The sequence below is a fragment of the Stomoxys calcitrans genome, chromosome 2, assembly GCF_963082655.1.
Source record: "Stomoxys calcitrans chromosome 2, idStoCalc2.1, whole genome shotgun sequence".
In the NCBI taxonomy this organism is placed as follows: domain Eukaryota; kingdom Metazoa; phylum Arthropoda; class Insecta; order Diptera; family Muscidae; genus Stomoxys; species Stomoxys calcitrans.
In genome coordinates this window covers 235,291,195-235,305,821 of record NC_081553.1, presented here as the reverse complement: position 1 = coordinate 235,305,821, position 14,627 = coordinate 235,291,195, and the positions used below count along the sequence as shown (strand labels likewise).

At 42.4% G+C, this 14,627-nt stretch overlaps 3 protein-coding genes and 1 long non-coding RNA gene across 13 annotated transcripts in view; 3 read left to right on the top strand and 1 right to left on the bottom strand.

Annotated features, from left to right (window-relative positions):
- The window catches only part of LOC106089568 (zinc finger protein 62 homolog), a 44,718-nt gene that overhangs the window by 14,917 nt on the left and 15,174 nt on the right, over positions 1–14,627 (top strand). The gene's annotated exons all lie outside the window — the stretch shown is intronic.
- On the bottom strand, positions 63–2,301 carry LOC106089569 (MAU2 chromatid cohesion factor homolog). The gene is made up of 3 exons (XM_013255445.2): positions 1,438–2,301; positions 733–1,360; positions 63–674 (listed from the first exon to the last, which is right to left on the bottom strand). Exons 1-3 carry the CDS (start codon positions 2,222–2,224, stop codon positions 128–130), a joined length of 1,962 nt encoding a protein of 653 aa, XP_013110899.1. The 5' UTR covers positions 2,225–2,301; the 3' UTR covers positions 63–127.
- LOC131995242 (uncharacterized) lies at positions 4,061–5,109 on the top strand. Its single transcript, XR_009397313.1, has 3 exons — positions 4,061–4,303; positions 4,382–4,524; positions 4,619–5,109. It is a non-coding gene; the product is annotated as an uncharacterized LOC131995242 (long non-coding RNA).
- Positions 5,166–14,524, top strand: LOC131995238 (uncharacterized). 7 transcript variants are annotated; one of them, XR_009397307.1, is made up of 6 exons: positions 5,166–5,785; positions 7,154–7,727; positions 8,038–8,141; positions 8,195–8,274; positions 13,445–13,541; positions 13,605–14,524. XR_009397307.1 is itself a non-coding variant. In XM_059363575.1 (4 exons), exons 1-4 carry the CDS (start codon positions 7,913–7,915, stop codon positions 13,726–13,728), a joined length of 393 nt encoding a protein of 130 aa, XP_059219558.1. In that variant the 5' UTR covers positions 7,744–7,912; the 3' UTR covers positions 13,729–14,524. The 7 variants fall into 7 exon arrangements, 2 of the variants coding, with proteins under 2 accessions (XP_059219558.1, XP_059219557.1); XR_009397308.1 differs by lacking the exon at positions 5,166–5,785 and adding an exon at positions 6,229–6,526; XR_009397306.1 differs by lacking the exon at positions 5,166–5,785 and having other exon boundaries at positions 6,788–7,727.

Genomic DNA, 14,627 nt, shown 5'->3' with positions numbered 1-14,627 from the left:
TAACGAAAGCTATCCGCCAAATTGTTTTCCGAAAAACAATAAACATTAAAAACTTGCTTCAGTTACATTTGTATATAGTTGGCAGATTTATTTTTAAACCATTTTTTCAGACCTGTTTAAAAATGTTTTAATAGTGCTGGCTATGAAATTGTTGTTGTATAGGAGGTGTCATCATTTGATTTAAATTCTGTAGCATTAGATGTGTTTGACCAGATGTCGATGGAGTGGGATGTGCAGGAATCTCTTGAATAATTGTTGAAGGCAAAATTGGGATCGCCTGCACATTTGTACTAGGATGATCTTGTTGCTGGCCATAGGCAAATTGAGGTGCATCTTCCAGCCAATCTATGAGGGCATGGTGTACACTTTGTACACACTTGAGCTGGTCAGCTATAAGGTTTTCGGAGTATTTAACATGATTTGCATAGGCTTCTTTTTCGTGAAGAACATCTTTTGACATCCGATGCAGATCTTTCAGAATAGCGGAACCCCAAAGTTGTACATGAATGTCAGGAATTTTTGAAGCTAACTGCATTGCAGGGGTCACCATGTTCATACTCTCCTTCGAATTTCCAATACTGAGAAAAACATGAGATAATAGTACCAAAGAACAAGAAGTTAGACGATTTAAGTCTTCGGCGTTAGCCATTTTTAAAGTCTCCCGCAAAAAGCGTCTGAAAAAGAAATTTGATATACGTTGCTTTTATGATCCGCATGACAAACTTTACTCACTTTGCTTCATGAAAACTGCCTTTGTGAAAAGAATGAAGACCTTGGACATAGTAGAAACCACCCATCAGGGCTTGCGAACTGTAGGTATGAGTATTTTCAGTAGAAACTGCGTCCAAAATTTGTTTTAGATCTTGATCTCGTTTAGTTCTCAAGTAAATAATTGCCAAATTAAGATTTGCAAATAATTTTAAATCGCGTTCGCTAGTTTGTGCGACGCATGTAAGAAATTGCTTTTCGGCATGTTCAAAGAAACTAGTTGACATTGCATATAATCCCACCAAACAGTGCAATTGAGCGGAATGCCTACGCATTAGACTTTTGGGGCCAGAAGACAAGCACACGTCTCTACATATTGATATTTCGGTAATAGCCAATTCACGGTTGCCCATTACCATGCGACACATTACTATATGCTCCAATAATATAACTTTAAAAACAGAAAGAATTGGTTTATCATCTTGGCTTTTAAGTTTTTCTATCTGTGTCAGTGCCTTTTCGGTGTATTTTTGTGCTTTGTCCATGTAGCCAGCCATCATAGAATGAGATACTGTTACCAAGTACACCAAAACATATAGTTGTTCTTTGGGTAACCAAACAAACATATCCATTGGATTTTGTCCGAAAATTACTAAACGATGGAAGCAAGCATAATTGCCAAATGAATAGGACAACGATTAGTATATTTGTATCTATGCATGTAGTTACCTTCATCCGCAGGCCAGTTTGGCGCCATTATAGTTTGTATAGACATTTGTAGTTGTTTCAAGCTGGGCTTAACGGTTTTCACTTGACCTAGAGCTAAGTAATAGCAGACTTGAAGAACCAGAAAGAATACCTTTAAATACTCCTTCTGATGAGGGTTTGTTATGCTGTTGTCAATTATAGCACCCGCGGAATTAAGCAAGGCTAACACGTCATTTGTTTTACGTTCAATCATCAGTATCATAGCTCTCGACAGCAAAAACAGCACTTTTAGGTATGTTGCGCTGGATTCTTGTGCAGACTCGGCACCCACAGCCAAAAGCTCCGATGCCAAGGTATATTCTTTGTCGTTTGCATGTAACTGCGACAACTGGAGTAGCATCTTACAATGCCAAAAAACATTGCTCTGTGATAATTCAATGGCTTTCCTTAGCATAGCTTTCGCCAGTGGAACCTGGTCTGTACGTTTATAAAGCTCCGCCAGCAGCGAAGCAGTGTCAAATTTCACATCGTCGAAGTTCAATAAAGGTTCCGATAGCCTCCAGGCTGATTCCAAATGGCCACGAGCCATGTCAACGTTATTTGTATAAGTCATCAAAATCTGCCCCATTTGCAAATGCGTGCGCGCCTCTACCTTGGAAGGTGGATTGAATGTAAACAAAGCCTGCAGACACTGAATGCATTTTTTTATATCTGGAGGTTGTGAAGTACGGAAGTATTCAGCTAATCCCAGCAATGAAATGTAACAGGCGTCCTGTGATGTTGTTGTGGTAGTTGTTTGTAAACTCATATTTTCTTATTATTCGTGAATTTTCTTCTTGAAAGTACATGTATTGGATGCTTGGATCTACCTATCTGACAATCAAAAAAAAACGGAGCCTACATTCTCAACAGAGACGGCGTCGACGTAACTTAAGGGTCATTGACATCTTAAGGCAAATCGACCAATATCAGAGAAAAAAAGTTGTATACATATGAGACCTAGGCAAATTTGTACAAGCTAATGCTATGTCAACACTGACCCGTTTTGCTTATTGGCTGGTACTATGTTCGTTTTTCACCCTTGAAAATCCATATTTTCGCGATTACTTTTTTGAAACGCTACACAAACAACAATGATGAAAAAACAATTCTCTTAAAATTTTACCGTCAGTGATGAGGGTGATATCCCACTGATTGAAATCAGCCAGTTTTTTGCTGGTACTACGCTTTTTTGGGGAAATTTCCCTAAATCGTTCTTTCGGCGGTTTGACAAGGTTACCACATTTGGTTTTTTTGGGTTTCTTTGGCCAAAATGTTGCCATTTACATATGAAAATTCATATGGCACCAACCAATTTATCAGCTGCTTACGTTAACACACAAATGTGATTGTGTGGACCGTACTCAAACTCATATATGTTGTTGCAATTTCAACCAAAACCCAACTCTTCGAAATTAAAAAATAATGAAGCACAAAGCTATTTAAAAAGAAATAAACTCAGCTTTTATTTGTAAAAATAATTGGATTTTGTAGTATTTCCGTTAGTAAAAGTTTTAAAATTAATGTTGTAATAGCAAGGCCAAAAGCACAACACTTTCACAATCGTTATTACTTCGTACAGATCTATTGCAATTGTTATGAAAGGAACATTTATTTGTTATTTATTTTAGAAGTATATTTATTTATATTTTTATATTTTATACAAATAGTTCATTATTTATGCATCCAAAAATAAGGTTTGTTTTACACCCCGAGTAAGTACATGTGAGCAAGATCACTAACACTAACAAACACTTACAATTAGAAGTTTGGCGATCGCGTTTATTTTACTTAAGAAAACGACTTGTTGCGTCGTGACAGTGGTCGGGCTCTTTTTGGGCGTCGTGAAATGTAAATTTCCTCTAGATGAAAAAACAAGTTAAAGCGAAACGAACACTTTTCATCAATATTTTCGCCGCGAAAACCGAATAGAGCACCAACCTTTAAAATATCGCGAAAATCGATTATAGTAGTTTGAATAACGCCTGAACCGTTCACACTAGTTGAGATGTTGTCGTGTACCCAAGGGTCCACGTTGCCGTTGGAGTGAGGAGTCGGACTGGCGGGCGCTGGTCGCTGGCATTCGAGCACCGGCTTTTGGCTCAGTCTTTGGGGCGCGGTTCTTTGCCAATCCAACCCTCTGGCAAGGTGACAAAAAAAACAAAATAAACAACCAGCTGTCGGTGGTACGAAACGGACGACAATAGAACATTAACAAAACACCCACTGGAACGAACTGGAGGACATTACGGCTGTGGAATTGCCTGGCGCCTAAAATCCTTCATGGCGCCTCAGGACTTTGCCCACCCCAACCATGGCACCCCTCGTCCTGTAATATTAAGGGTACCCCGTAATCCATCACCTGTCTATCTTTGCCGCTGCTCAGTCACTTACCCCATATTCCGATGCTTTAGCCTTCCATCATCCTTTAGAAATCACCAGGGCAAGTGTTTTTGATAATCATTCTTGTACAGATTTCAGTATTTTATTGAGTAAGTAAAAGAATATTCACATGGTAAATAATGTAAAAAAAAAACAAATAATCAAAAAGGCAAAATTCAATTACAAAAAAAACAAGATTTAGAATATAAAGAACCGTTTTCAAGCAAACATGAAATATATTAGATTTTGAAGGCAAACGTTAACACTGCTTCTACACATTGCCATTCACAAAGACAATATTAACAATCTTGAAATTTTTCTCTATTTTCAGAAGAATGGGTCGGCCGCCTCGTCAGCTCTAGATGGATGACCAAGAATCGCCAAAACGGTACTGCGGCCTTGATGCGGGCCTCTGCGGCCAATAAGGTCTCTTCAAGTTCTCGTCGGTCCGTCCGTCTGGTTTTCGGTGAGTATTGTCAAGTTTTAAGTGTATTTGTCGCAGTCTGTTTTTCTTGTCTAAAAAAGTATTCTATGTTTCTTTTAGGGTCTTTTTTTTTGTTGTGCTACCTTTTTAGCACCGTAGGACCAACATCAGCTGATTGGAGGACGAAAATGTCCTTTAACTGCGTTGCTACCTAACCTAACCATGAGCTCATGTTTGGTTATAGCCTGTAACCCAAACAACGGGTGAGTAAAAAAAAAGCACTAATGTTGCCCCTACCTAATCTATTTCGATTGTATACTTTAATACAAAAAAACCCTTTTTTAAACAAAAATAAAGCAGTCCAAGGGTCGAACGTCAGTAAAGCAGTTTGGTTTGCTAGTCTGGAGAAACTAAAAAGAGTACCTTAGGAACGCTGGGGAATGCAACAGCGTCTGGATCCCTCGCTGGTGGATGGTGTGCGTTGCGGATGTGGCGGTGACCAGTGTGGCGGTGACCAGGGTGTCGGTAGCCGATGTGGCGGTTGTTGATGCAGCGGTTGGTGATGGAAGCCTTCTTCTTTGTGCGGCAGTGGAGGTGGAGGAGGCGTGGATTTTGATTTTTATGTTTTTGACTTTTAGTTTTGAAATGTCCACTTGTTTATTTTAATTTTAATTTCTATTTCTTTTCAGGTTTTTAATATATTCCTTTTTTCAGGTATTTAACGTTCATTTCATTTCAGATTTTTGACAAAGTTTTTCTTCTCTTTTTTTTACGTTACCATTTCAATTGGCTCTTTATGTATCGTCTCTTCACTTTTCAGGCATTTCAAATTTTCTATTTCCTTTTTTTTTTTTAAAAAAACTGTCCTTTTTATTTTGTTTAAATCCGTTTTTTTTACATTCATATGAATTTAAATAAAACACATTTACCAAATTTATTTCTGGTCTTTTCTTTTACGTATTTTTCTTGTTGATCACTCCACCTCCGTACGCTGCCAAGTCCCAATCGAAAAAGAAAGAAGCTTCCTTGGGTCACCGGCCGGCTTGGCTTGGATTCGCCTCCATCATCAAATTTGACTTCCAGCGGGCACCAACAAAACATATGGTGGTAGCCATAATTGTCAATTGGTGTCAGCTGGCTGTCTCTTTCGTTGACAGAGGCGAATTAAAACCATCAGATGGCGCTGGCGGTCTTCTATCCGCTAACAGATGTCGCTAGGGTCGCACATTAGGCCGCACACTACAAACCAAACCATCCTTTGAACATCACTGTTAAAGGATGGGAGGGAGAAAAATAACAATTTCTCTCAGTGTATTCCATGCCATAAAGTGTATATGCTCCTTACGCCAAACCTATCTCACTGTGTGTAGGTCCCATTAATAATGTGTAAGTCTTCCTCAACTAGTATACCTTGAGTTAACCATTTTTATACCTTACGGATATACCTTCATCAAATTAATTGGAAGCAATTGCAGCAGACGGACGACGCGGGAAATAATTTTCACCAACAAAGCAAAAAAAAAGGTAAGTATTGTAAAAAAAATGTGTTAAATCAAAAGCTAGTAATAAAAAAAAAATGATTGTTCAGTGTCCCGCAGTGCGTGCCCAACATTATAGAAATAAATAACAAGAAAATTGTGACCGGCGGGCCAAAGTGTTTGTGTGTGTGTGCCAATGAATGGCAAAGTAAAAAAACAAAAACTACGCCTTTTACAACGTACTGGCCCACAAAATAAATAAAATGAAAAGAAATCATCAATGCCACATGCCCCTTGTCGCCAGTGGTAGTGAAAATATAAAAAAAACAATGCAAAAATAATTAAATGTGCTCTGAGCCCTGTGTGTGTGATTGAAAGAAACAAACCGGCAAACACAATCACCGGCGTCGGCGTATATCTGATTTCATGAATGAAATGGTGAAAAAACAATATTCCAAATGAAACGCCTTGCAAATCGGAAAAAAAAATTTAAAAAAAGGTAAAGTGAAAATAATTGCGGTTCGAATGGTGAAATAAAAAAGAATCCTAACCACAATTTAAAAAAACTCCAACCAACGTGGTAAAAGAAACGGTTCATTATGTGACAGTGTGCGTGATTCCATGAATATGAGTGCGTGTGTTATAATGAAATCACATGATCGTACGGTACCCCTGCCATTGTGTGTAAGCCACTCAATTCATGAATGGTGGTGGGGGTACTAAGAAGTGACTCAATGACTTTCAAACCAAATGTCCTCAAAAATTTTCGGTGGCCATAACGAAAAAGGTGAAGTGACGTTATTGTGATTGAATTTAAAGTGTCATGGTTCTACACAAAAGAAAATGGTCTTGATATAAAAACTCAAAAGTGAACTTAGTTCGGCAAAGTTACCAAAAGAAAATTAATAAGAAGGGAAATTATGGAAAATAACTCAATGAGGAAAATTACAAAAATGCACGAAAAATGTGAAAAAACCAAATTCTGCCAAGAAAATGAAAAAAACAAAAAAAAATTAAGGATTTTGTGTGAAAATTTGAAAAAAAAAAAAAGAAAAGAAATAATAATAAAAATAAGGAAAACGGAACAAAGAAAAATAAATTTCTCTGAAAACGGAGCGATATTAATATAGCCGAAAACAAAATTTTAAATAGAAATGCAGAACAAAAAAGTTTTTGTCTTTTCCTTAAGCTGGCAAAAAAAAACAAGCAAAAAAACTTATGAAAAACTAAAATAAAATTGCGTGTTCTATTCGAAAAACAAAAAAATCAGGGCCAATAGGAGGGAATTTTAAAATATCAGAAAATCTTAAAAAACACTAAAGTGAAAAAGAAATTTATCCAAAAAAAAATCCTTCAAACAAAACAAACCACTTTCATAACTAATTTGATCTTTTCTTCTTGTCTATCTTTCCAGGAAACCCACGTCATGGACCTGCGAACTCGCAACGGCTGCCTCGCTTGAGAGCATGAGCCATGCCATTTGTGGTCTAACGCTGTGGTGTGCCCAAGATAAACGAACTGGTAAGTATCAAATAGATGGTGCACCTTGGTGTATCCTCTATGACTTCTCCTAGCCGCCTCTCATCACTCACCACGGCATCCCTCGCCCCATGTCCAAGATGCCATAGCGATAGAAAGACGGGTCGACCCGACATACACCGAGGTCGTCAAGAGGCTCTACCGTGGTTGAGTGATCTCCTGGGGCCGGCATCGAGAGATGACAATCTCTCGTCCGGACAAAACGCCTTCCGCCGCAACTCGCGTTCCATGTCCAAGATGCCATAGTGATAGAAAGACGGGTCACCCATTGCGAGGTTGACAGCGAGCTCTCCGGCGGTCGAGGCACCCCAGAGGTTGGCAGAGAGAAGTAGCACGAATCAGCGCGTAATCTTGCGCACATCACACCACGGGACCCCTCTTGGCGGTTCAGCACTCGCGAGAGCGTAAGACCACGAGTCCACTCCAACAACCTCACCTGGACCATACGGGTAAGTCCCTGGTAAGTATTAACACCCTTTTACAGCGCCACCCTAAATCAAAAATTGCAAATATACACCCCATTGCACAATTTGTGCACTCGCCCAAGGATGTAAGCCCATGGCTTGGAAATATACGCACACTTGTATATTTGCCCACTACTGCCTTGAACACACACACACACCCACCATTCGAGATGAACCTGAGGTATAATATGGGCACGAGGCAAAAATCATTCGGACCTCTGCAACGATCACCACTTAAGTTAAGTATAAATCATAAAATACAATTCAAATCTAAATTCTCTTCTAATTCATTTAGGTCATCTTATGCTACAGTTTACCACAAGACGACGGCTGTTCTACAGCTTGTTCCTTACTGCTATAGAGATCCCTGGGACTTAATTCCTCTGCTATCTATCACAGGTGAGTATGTAATTCAATTCATATCTATCATATCTTAACCTATTTCCCCATAGGGTACAACTAAAACTAACTAAACCTACATTAGACCATGGCTTAATATTGGAAACTCCCAGCTACGGAAATGGAATTTCAGGTGAGTGATTTAATGCTTGTGTGAGCTGTCAACCGAAAATTTGCCTCTATTGGCCAAAGAATTTCACTCTTTTTTACATGTGGCTCAGAAGGAACCCCTTGACCATTTGTGAGTGTTAGAGTGTGAAAATGTGTCGTTGCCATTATTGTTTCAAGTCTCTTGCGTGATAGACCCCTATCGGTTTGCCGTTTAGGTTTTCGATTTCGTATAGACTACGGCCTATTGCCCGCACAATCCTGCACTTCAAATACTTCTGGCAAAGCTTGGCATTTATGTTTTTCCCAAAATCGCTAAGTTGATGGTTGCGATGAAATACTTCCTGGCCTGGATAAAATTTTACCTTTCGCGCGCGCGTATTGTATTTTGTAGACCGCTCTTTGTAACTTTTTTCGAGATTCTTTCGAATTTCTTCTCTGACTAACTCCAAATGAGTAGCTTTGGGCAAAGCGTTAAATTCTGGGTCCCTCATTGAAGACAATTGCTTAGCCAAGCGATAGACACTTCCATGTGTCACCATATTCGTGCCAAAAAGCGCGAAATAAGGCGTCATTCCAATTGACGAGTGCACAGATGAACGCAAAGCACACTCTATAGCTGATAGGTTTTGGTCCCATTCCCTCTGGTCGCCATCCAAATAAGACCTAATAGCCGCCAAAATCGACTGGTTTACCCTTTCGGATGCGTTCGCCTGCGGCGAGTACAGTCCAGTCTTATAATGAATTACTCCATGCACGTCTAAGAAGTTGGAAAAATCTTTCCCCACGAACTGTTTTCCATTGTCCGACATGACAATTTCTGGAACTCCAAATTTGTGAAACACCTCACCGGTCAAAAACTTAATTACGTTTCTCGAGGTGGCCTTGGACATGGGCTTCAACAGCACGAATTTAGTGACGTGATCAAGGACTATAAAAATGTATGAATTACCGGCCTTCGACCGGACGTACGGCCCTAGGAAGTCTACATAAATCTTCTGAAAAGGTTTGTCTATTTTGTACTCTGGTCCCATAGGCTGTTGCATATTTTGATAATTGGGCTTAGCCCCTTTACAGATCTCACACCTCTTTATGAAATCACGGACCTGTACACTCATGTTTGGCCAGTAGTACAGCTCTCGTAACCTTTTCAGAGTTCTATGGAAACCTCCATGTGCCGCCGTAGTCGGTTCATGTGCCTTTGCTATGGTGTTTGTCGTCAACCGTGATGGAACCCATAGCTTCCAAACATAATCCTCGCATGGCATGTCCACAGTCACAGGGATTGTCCTTTTGTAGATGAGGCCGTCCTTAACCATCAGGTCTGGCAATGATTCTCCGTTGTCGGAGATAGTTTTTATTTTGTCCAAATACTCGTCATCTTTGAACTCGTCTGCGTCGAGATCCACAAGGCTGGCAAATTCTTCGCATAGCTCCTCCAAATCCAATCGCGATAGAGTGTCTGGCACCACGTTCTGGCTTCCTTTGCGGTGTTCTATGCCGAAGTTGTGACCCTGGAGCAACAAGCTCCATCTAGCCAATCTCCCACCGAGCTCTCTGTTGGACATTAGCCACTTCAACGAAGAGTGGTCCGTAATCACAGTAAATGGCATTAGCTCAATGTAGGGTCGGAACTTCTTTATGGCCATCACCACAGCCAGACACTCACGCTCGGTCACAGAGTAATTCTTTTGCGCCGGTGTTAATTTCTGGGACATGAAGGCAATCGGGTGCTCGCCTCCATCTTCGTCCTTCTGAAAGAGAACTCCCCCAATTCCCACATCCGATGCGTCACACTGGACGAAAAACGGCTTGGCAAAATCAGGATGTCGTAAAACGGGACTTTGGGTGAGTGCGTCCTTCAATTTCCGGAAGGCCACCCTGGCTTCCTCACCGAACGCAAAAGTCTTACTCTTTTTGAGCGTTTGGAATATCGGTGCTGCTATTGTCGCATAGTCCGGGATGAATCGGCGATACCATCCGGTCATGCCAGTGAATCTCCTGACCTGCCTCACAGTTTTGGGGTAGTCACACTCCAGTATGGCGGACACTTTCTCGGGGTCTGGCTTCAATTTTCCTTCCCCGACAATGTAGCCCAAATATCTGAGCTCCCGAAAGCAAAATTTCGATTTGGCAACGTTGATTGTAAGTCCGGCATTCGTCAAGGCTTTCGCCACTTGCGCCAACAGCTCCAAATGGGTCCTGAAATCGGGTGACACTATGAGTAAGTCGTCCAAGTAGACGAACACTCGCTCCCGCAGATGCCCTGGGATGACCTTGTCCATTAATCGACATAACCTTTGGGCCGCATTACACAGCCCAAAAGGCATGACTGTGAAATGGTACAAGGGTCTTCCCGGCACGGTGAACGCCGTCTTCTCCCGGCTTTTTATCTCGAGAGGGATCTGCCAGAACGCATCTTTCAGATCCACACTCGAGATAAAATGCGTGTCTCCCAGCCTACTCAGCAGGCCTTCAATATTCGGAAGTGGGTAGGCATCTTTTACCGTGAGGGCATTGAGCTTCCTCGCATCGAGGCACAATCGGTTTTTAGCGCCCTTGCGCACCAAGGTAACCGGGTTGTTCCACGGGCTTTGACTCTGCTCAATGACTCCCATGGCAATCATCCTATCCAGCTCCGAATACATCAGTTGCTGAACGGCAGGAGATACGGGATAATGCCTCTGTTTGACGGGTTCAGCCTCTGCGGTATCGATACTGTGTTCCTCCAATAGTGTCTTCCCCAGGCCCCTCACCTCAAATGACGGAAACATAGAGATGACCTCGTCTAGGCGTAGCTTCTCTTCACTCCTCAAGCAGTGTTGCGATGGGTCTTTCGGCTTGTCTTCTTCTTCCTCCAAGCTTAAGCTCTCAATGGTGGCTACTAGTTTAAACTTCTTCATGAAGTCAACACCAAGGTATAACGCTTTACCCAAAGTTGGTATTAAAAAGAATGTAACTTCCTCTTCAGACTTTTTCACTTTTATCTTTGCCCTTATGCGCCCCACAATCGCGTGCGGAGTCTCATCGGCGGTCATAATGACAGATCTATATGGAAATATGGGCAGCCCTATTTTCTCCACCAACTCCAAGCACCCTTTCCCTAGACATGTAACGGTGGCACCGCTGTCCAATAAACCTTCTACTTCCTCTCCTGCAATCTTTACGCGCATATAGAGCCTTGTATCTTCGCCCTCGTACAAAGTGGCTGAAGCAATTTCTTGCCTGAGAGCTTTCCTTCGCCTATAACGTTCTCTAGCTTTATCTATACGTGTCACCTTTTCTACAATCTTTTTCCTTTCAAGCTGAACTTCTTCAGCAAATATCCTCTCTCGAGCTTCGTTATATTCCTGCATTCTGATATGCCATGGCCTAATTTCCTTAAGTCTAATATTCAATTCAATATTCTCACCACCACCCTTAATGCTATTATTACTTAAAATAGTTATTTTGGTAGAACCTGTCTGTTCCTCGCCTAGTTTTTGGGTTCCTTTTGGGGGTTCATGTTGTTCGGGCGCGTCTCCCCCTTCATCGTGCCCGCATATCGGTTTCCCCTACATCTGGTACAATTCGGCTTGACTACGTTCTCCATGCCACACCCATAGCAGAACAGATTTCGGGTCGTGGAGGGGCAGTCCATAAAGCTATGCCCTTTTTGCTTACAGTTCCAGCACACGTAGTTTGCTTGTCGACTGATGGCTTCAACTTCCAGCTCTTCGGGTGGTTCCTCAAATTCCAGCTCGTTTACCCGCGGTGCGAATTGTTGCCTGTGCGCTTGTGCCGCTTGCCTTTGGTTACTTAGCAGCAACTCTGCTTTCCTGCATTCCTCGCGGAAATGTTGCAGGCCATACATACGTATGGGGAACACTAAGGCGGCCATAGGTGGCTTTAGATTGCTTTTCATCATCTCCACCATTACTTGCTCATCCATGGGCTTTCTCTGCTGGTGGCGCAAGCGCAGCATGGCGTTGCAGAACTCTTCGAAAGACTCATGGGCACCCTGTCGACGGTCCATCATTTTACGCTGGATATCGAAATCGCTCTCAAATTTTCTGAATTGGGCTAAGAAAGCTTCTTTGAGTTCTGGGAAGCTTCGAATGTGGTCTAGTCTGCGCTGCATCCAGTACCAGTCCTCTGCTGGCCCCTCTAGGAACTGGGGAAACTTCACCAGAATCTCTTCCCAATCGCATTGGTAATCGGCCCTTAACTGCTCCAGTCTGAACATGAAATCTTCAGCCCCAATCGTCTTCGAAGTGCCATCAAATTTTAGCCTCCATTTCTCGACATCGAACTTTCTCGCTGCACTCCGGTATGTAGCTGCAGGTGACTGTGCTGCCTGCGCCTGGTACCCATATGCCGGCTGCGACGGAGGTAATCCTACCCCCATCGTTTGCGTTAGTGGCCTCGATCGGTCGAGCGGTTGCTCATGCGGCAAGTAAGCATTACTTGATGCCATTTGATATTGGGGTTGCGACCATCCTTGGGACGGAGGTGCATAAGCATGTGGCGCTGGCTGTTGCTGATTCGAACCCATGTAGTTAAGCGGTTGCTGGTGGTCACTAGCTCCGGGCTGGGCTCTAGGCAAATCCTGGGCTTGCTGGATAACCTGCGCTTCTGCACGTGCTTGAACTGGGCTTGGCAACGTATTCCGATTAGCTGCACTGTTTAAGTTGGCCATGCTCTGCTGTACCAGTTGTGGCACCAATAATCTTAATTTCTCGTCGAGCAGACGAATCATCTCCATTTGGCCTACACCAATCGCGGAATCAATAACGTGCTGCAAATGCTCGTCTGCATGCGTCTCACGCCTGGCCTCTTGGTTTTGCCTTACCGCCTCTTGCCTCTCCAGGTTTATATTTCGGGCTGTCAGGCTGCTGAACTCTGGCGTAGTTGGCGTCGAATTCAATGTGTCTGACACCTGTGTTACTGACACAGCTGGGCTTGAAACGGCTGAAGTGACCATCATTGCGTTGGCTACGCTTGTTGTTGTTGTGCTGGCTGTAGCCTGTGTAGTTGTAGTTGTTGACGTAGTTGTCGTTTCCATTTGAAGGCTGTTCGGAACAGAAGGTTCAATGGAATAACTATTCGCTCTAGTGACTACCATTTAAAAACTAAAAATCCAATGATGCAAATTCAAAATATAATACCCCAAAAACTCAAAAAATAAAGAACTAACTTCTATTATATCCTTCTAGGTTCGTATCCAAAATATGTTATCACGGATGGGGTTAGTGACTTACAGCTGCGGCTTCATAAACAGTTGATAAAAATTGGCAATTCCACACATAACAGGTAATGGCTATACACTCAAAACAATCAATTTCTCCAAAAATTAATCATTCTTGAAATTTTCAGGTGTCTATATTGTCCATTGCTGTTGATTGGTAATTGGGATCGTGACTGCTGCCTTCGGACTGTGCTCCATGGCGACTACATAAAGCTTTGCAAGTCTTTACCATGTAGGACTCACAGGAGCTAGGATTTAAATTTATTCGGAATCGGACGGACAGGCAGAAAGTCATAATTTGGGCTATTGGCTTTAAAACTATTGTGGAAGAAGGTGGAAAGTGTCTACCATTGTCTCCCGAGGAAGTCGCATGGCTCATCTGGACTCACAGCCACTTCGACACCAGACTTACTTCCCATGGAGGCTTTGGACGACACTCTGTTAATACAAAGTATCAGTGCCTCTTCAAGCTTAGACGTCGCACTCGACTAGCTTGTCTTATAATCAAACTGCTGTCGGGACTTACGCAAAACATCGAAGAAAACCACAAACACAAATATTAACAGCCACACAATTGAAACGGTCAACCCGATTGCTCGGGCCCCATGTTGCGGGCGCCATTTTTTGTCGTGTACCCAAGGGTCCACGTTGCCGTTGGAGTGAGGAGTCGGACTGGCGGGCGCTGGTCGCTGGCATTCGAGCACCGGCTTTTGGCTCAGTCTTTGGGGCGCGGTTCTTTGCCAATCCAACCCTCTGGCAAGGTGACAAAAAAAACAAAATAAACAACCAGCTGTCGGTGGTACGAAACGGACGACAATAGAACATTAACAAAACACCCACTGGAACGAACTGGAGGACATTACGGCTGTGGAATTGCCTGGCGCCTAAAATCCTTCATGGCGCCTCAGGACTTTGCCCACCCCAACCATGGCACCCCTCGTCCTGTAATATTAAGGGTACCCCGTAATCCATCACCTGTCTATCTTTGCCGCTGCTCAGTCACTTACCCCATATTCCGATGCTTTAGCCTTCCATCATCCTTTAGAAATCACCAGGGCAAGTGTTTTTGATAATCATTCTTGTACAGATTTCAGTATTTTATTGAGTAAGTAAAAGAATATTCACATGGTAAATAATGTAAAAAAAAAACA

Bases quoted from the DNA above. Each gene is read 5' to 3' on its own strand.
- LOC106089569 (XM_013255445.2), bottom strand. From the start codon at position 2,224: ATGAGTTTACAAACAACTACCACAACAACATCACAGGACGCCTGTTAC. The intron at 1,361-1,437 runs GTAACTACATGC...TCCATCGTTTAG, and splicing joins AAACTGGCCTGCGGATGAAG to TAATTTTCGGACAAAATCCA. The intron at 675-732 runs GTGAGTAAAGTT...TTTCTTTTTCAG, and splicing joins GGCAGTTTTCATGAAGCAAA to ACGCTTTTTGCGGGAGACTT.
- LOC131995238 (XM_059363574.1), top strand. From the start codon at position 7,913: ATGAACCTGAGGTATAATATGGGCACGAGGCAAAAATCATTCGGACCT. The intron at 8,142-13,444 runs GTGAGTATGTAA...ATATCCTTCTAG, and splicing joins TCCTCTGCTATCTATCACAG to GTTCGTATCCAAAATATGTT. The intron at 13,542-13,604 runs GTAATGGCTATA...TGAAATTTTCAG, and splicing joins GGCAATTCCACACATAACAG to GTGTCTATATTGTCCATTGC.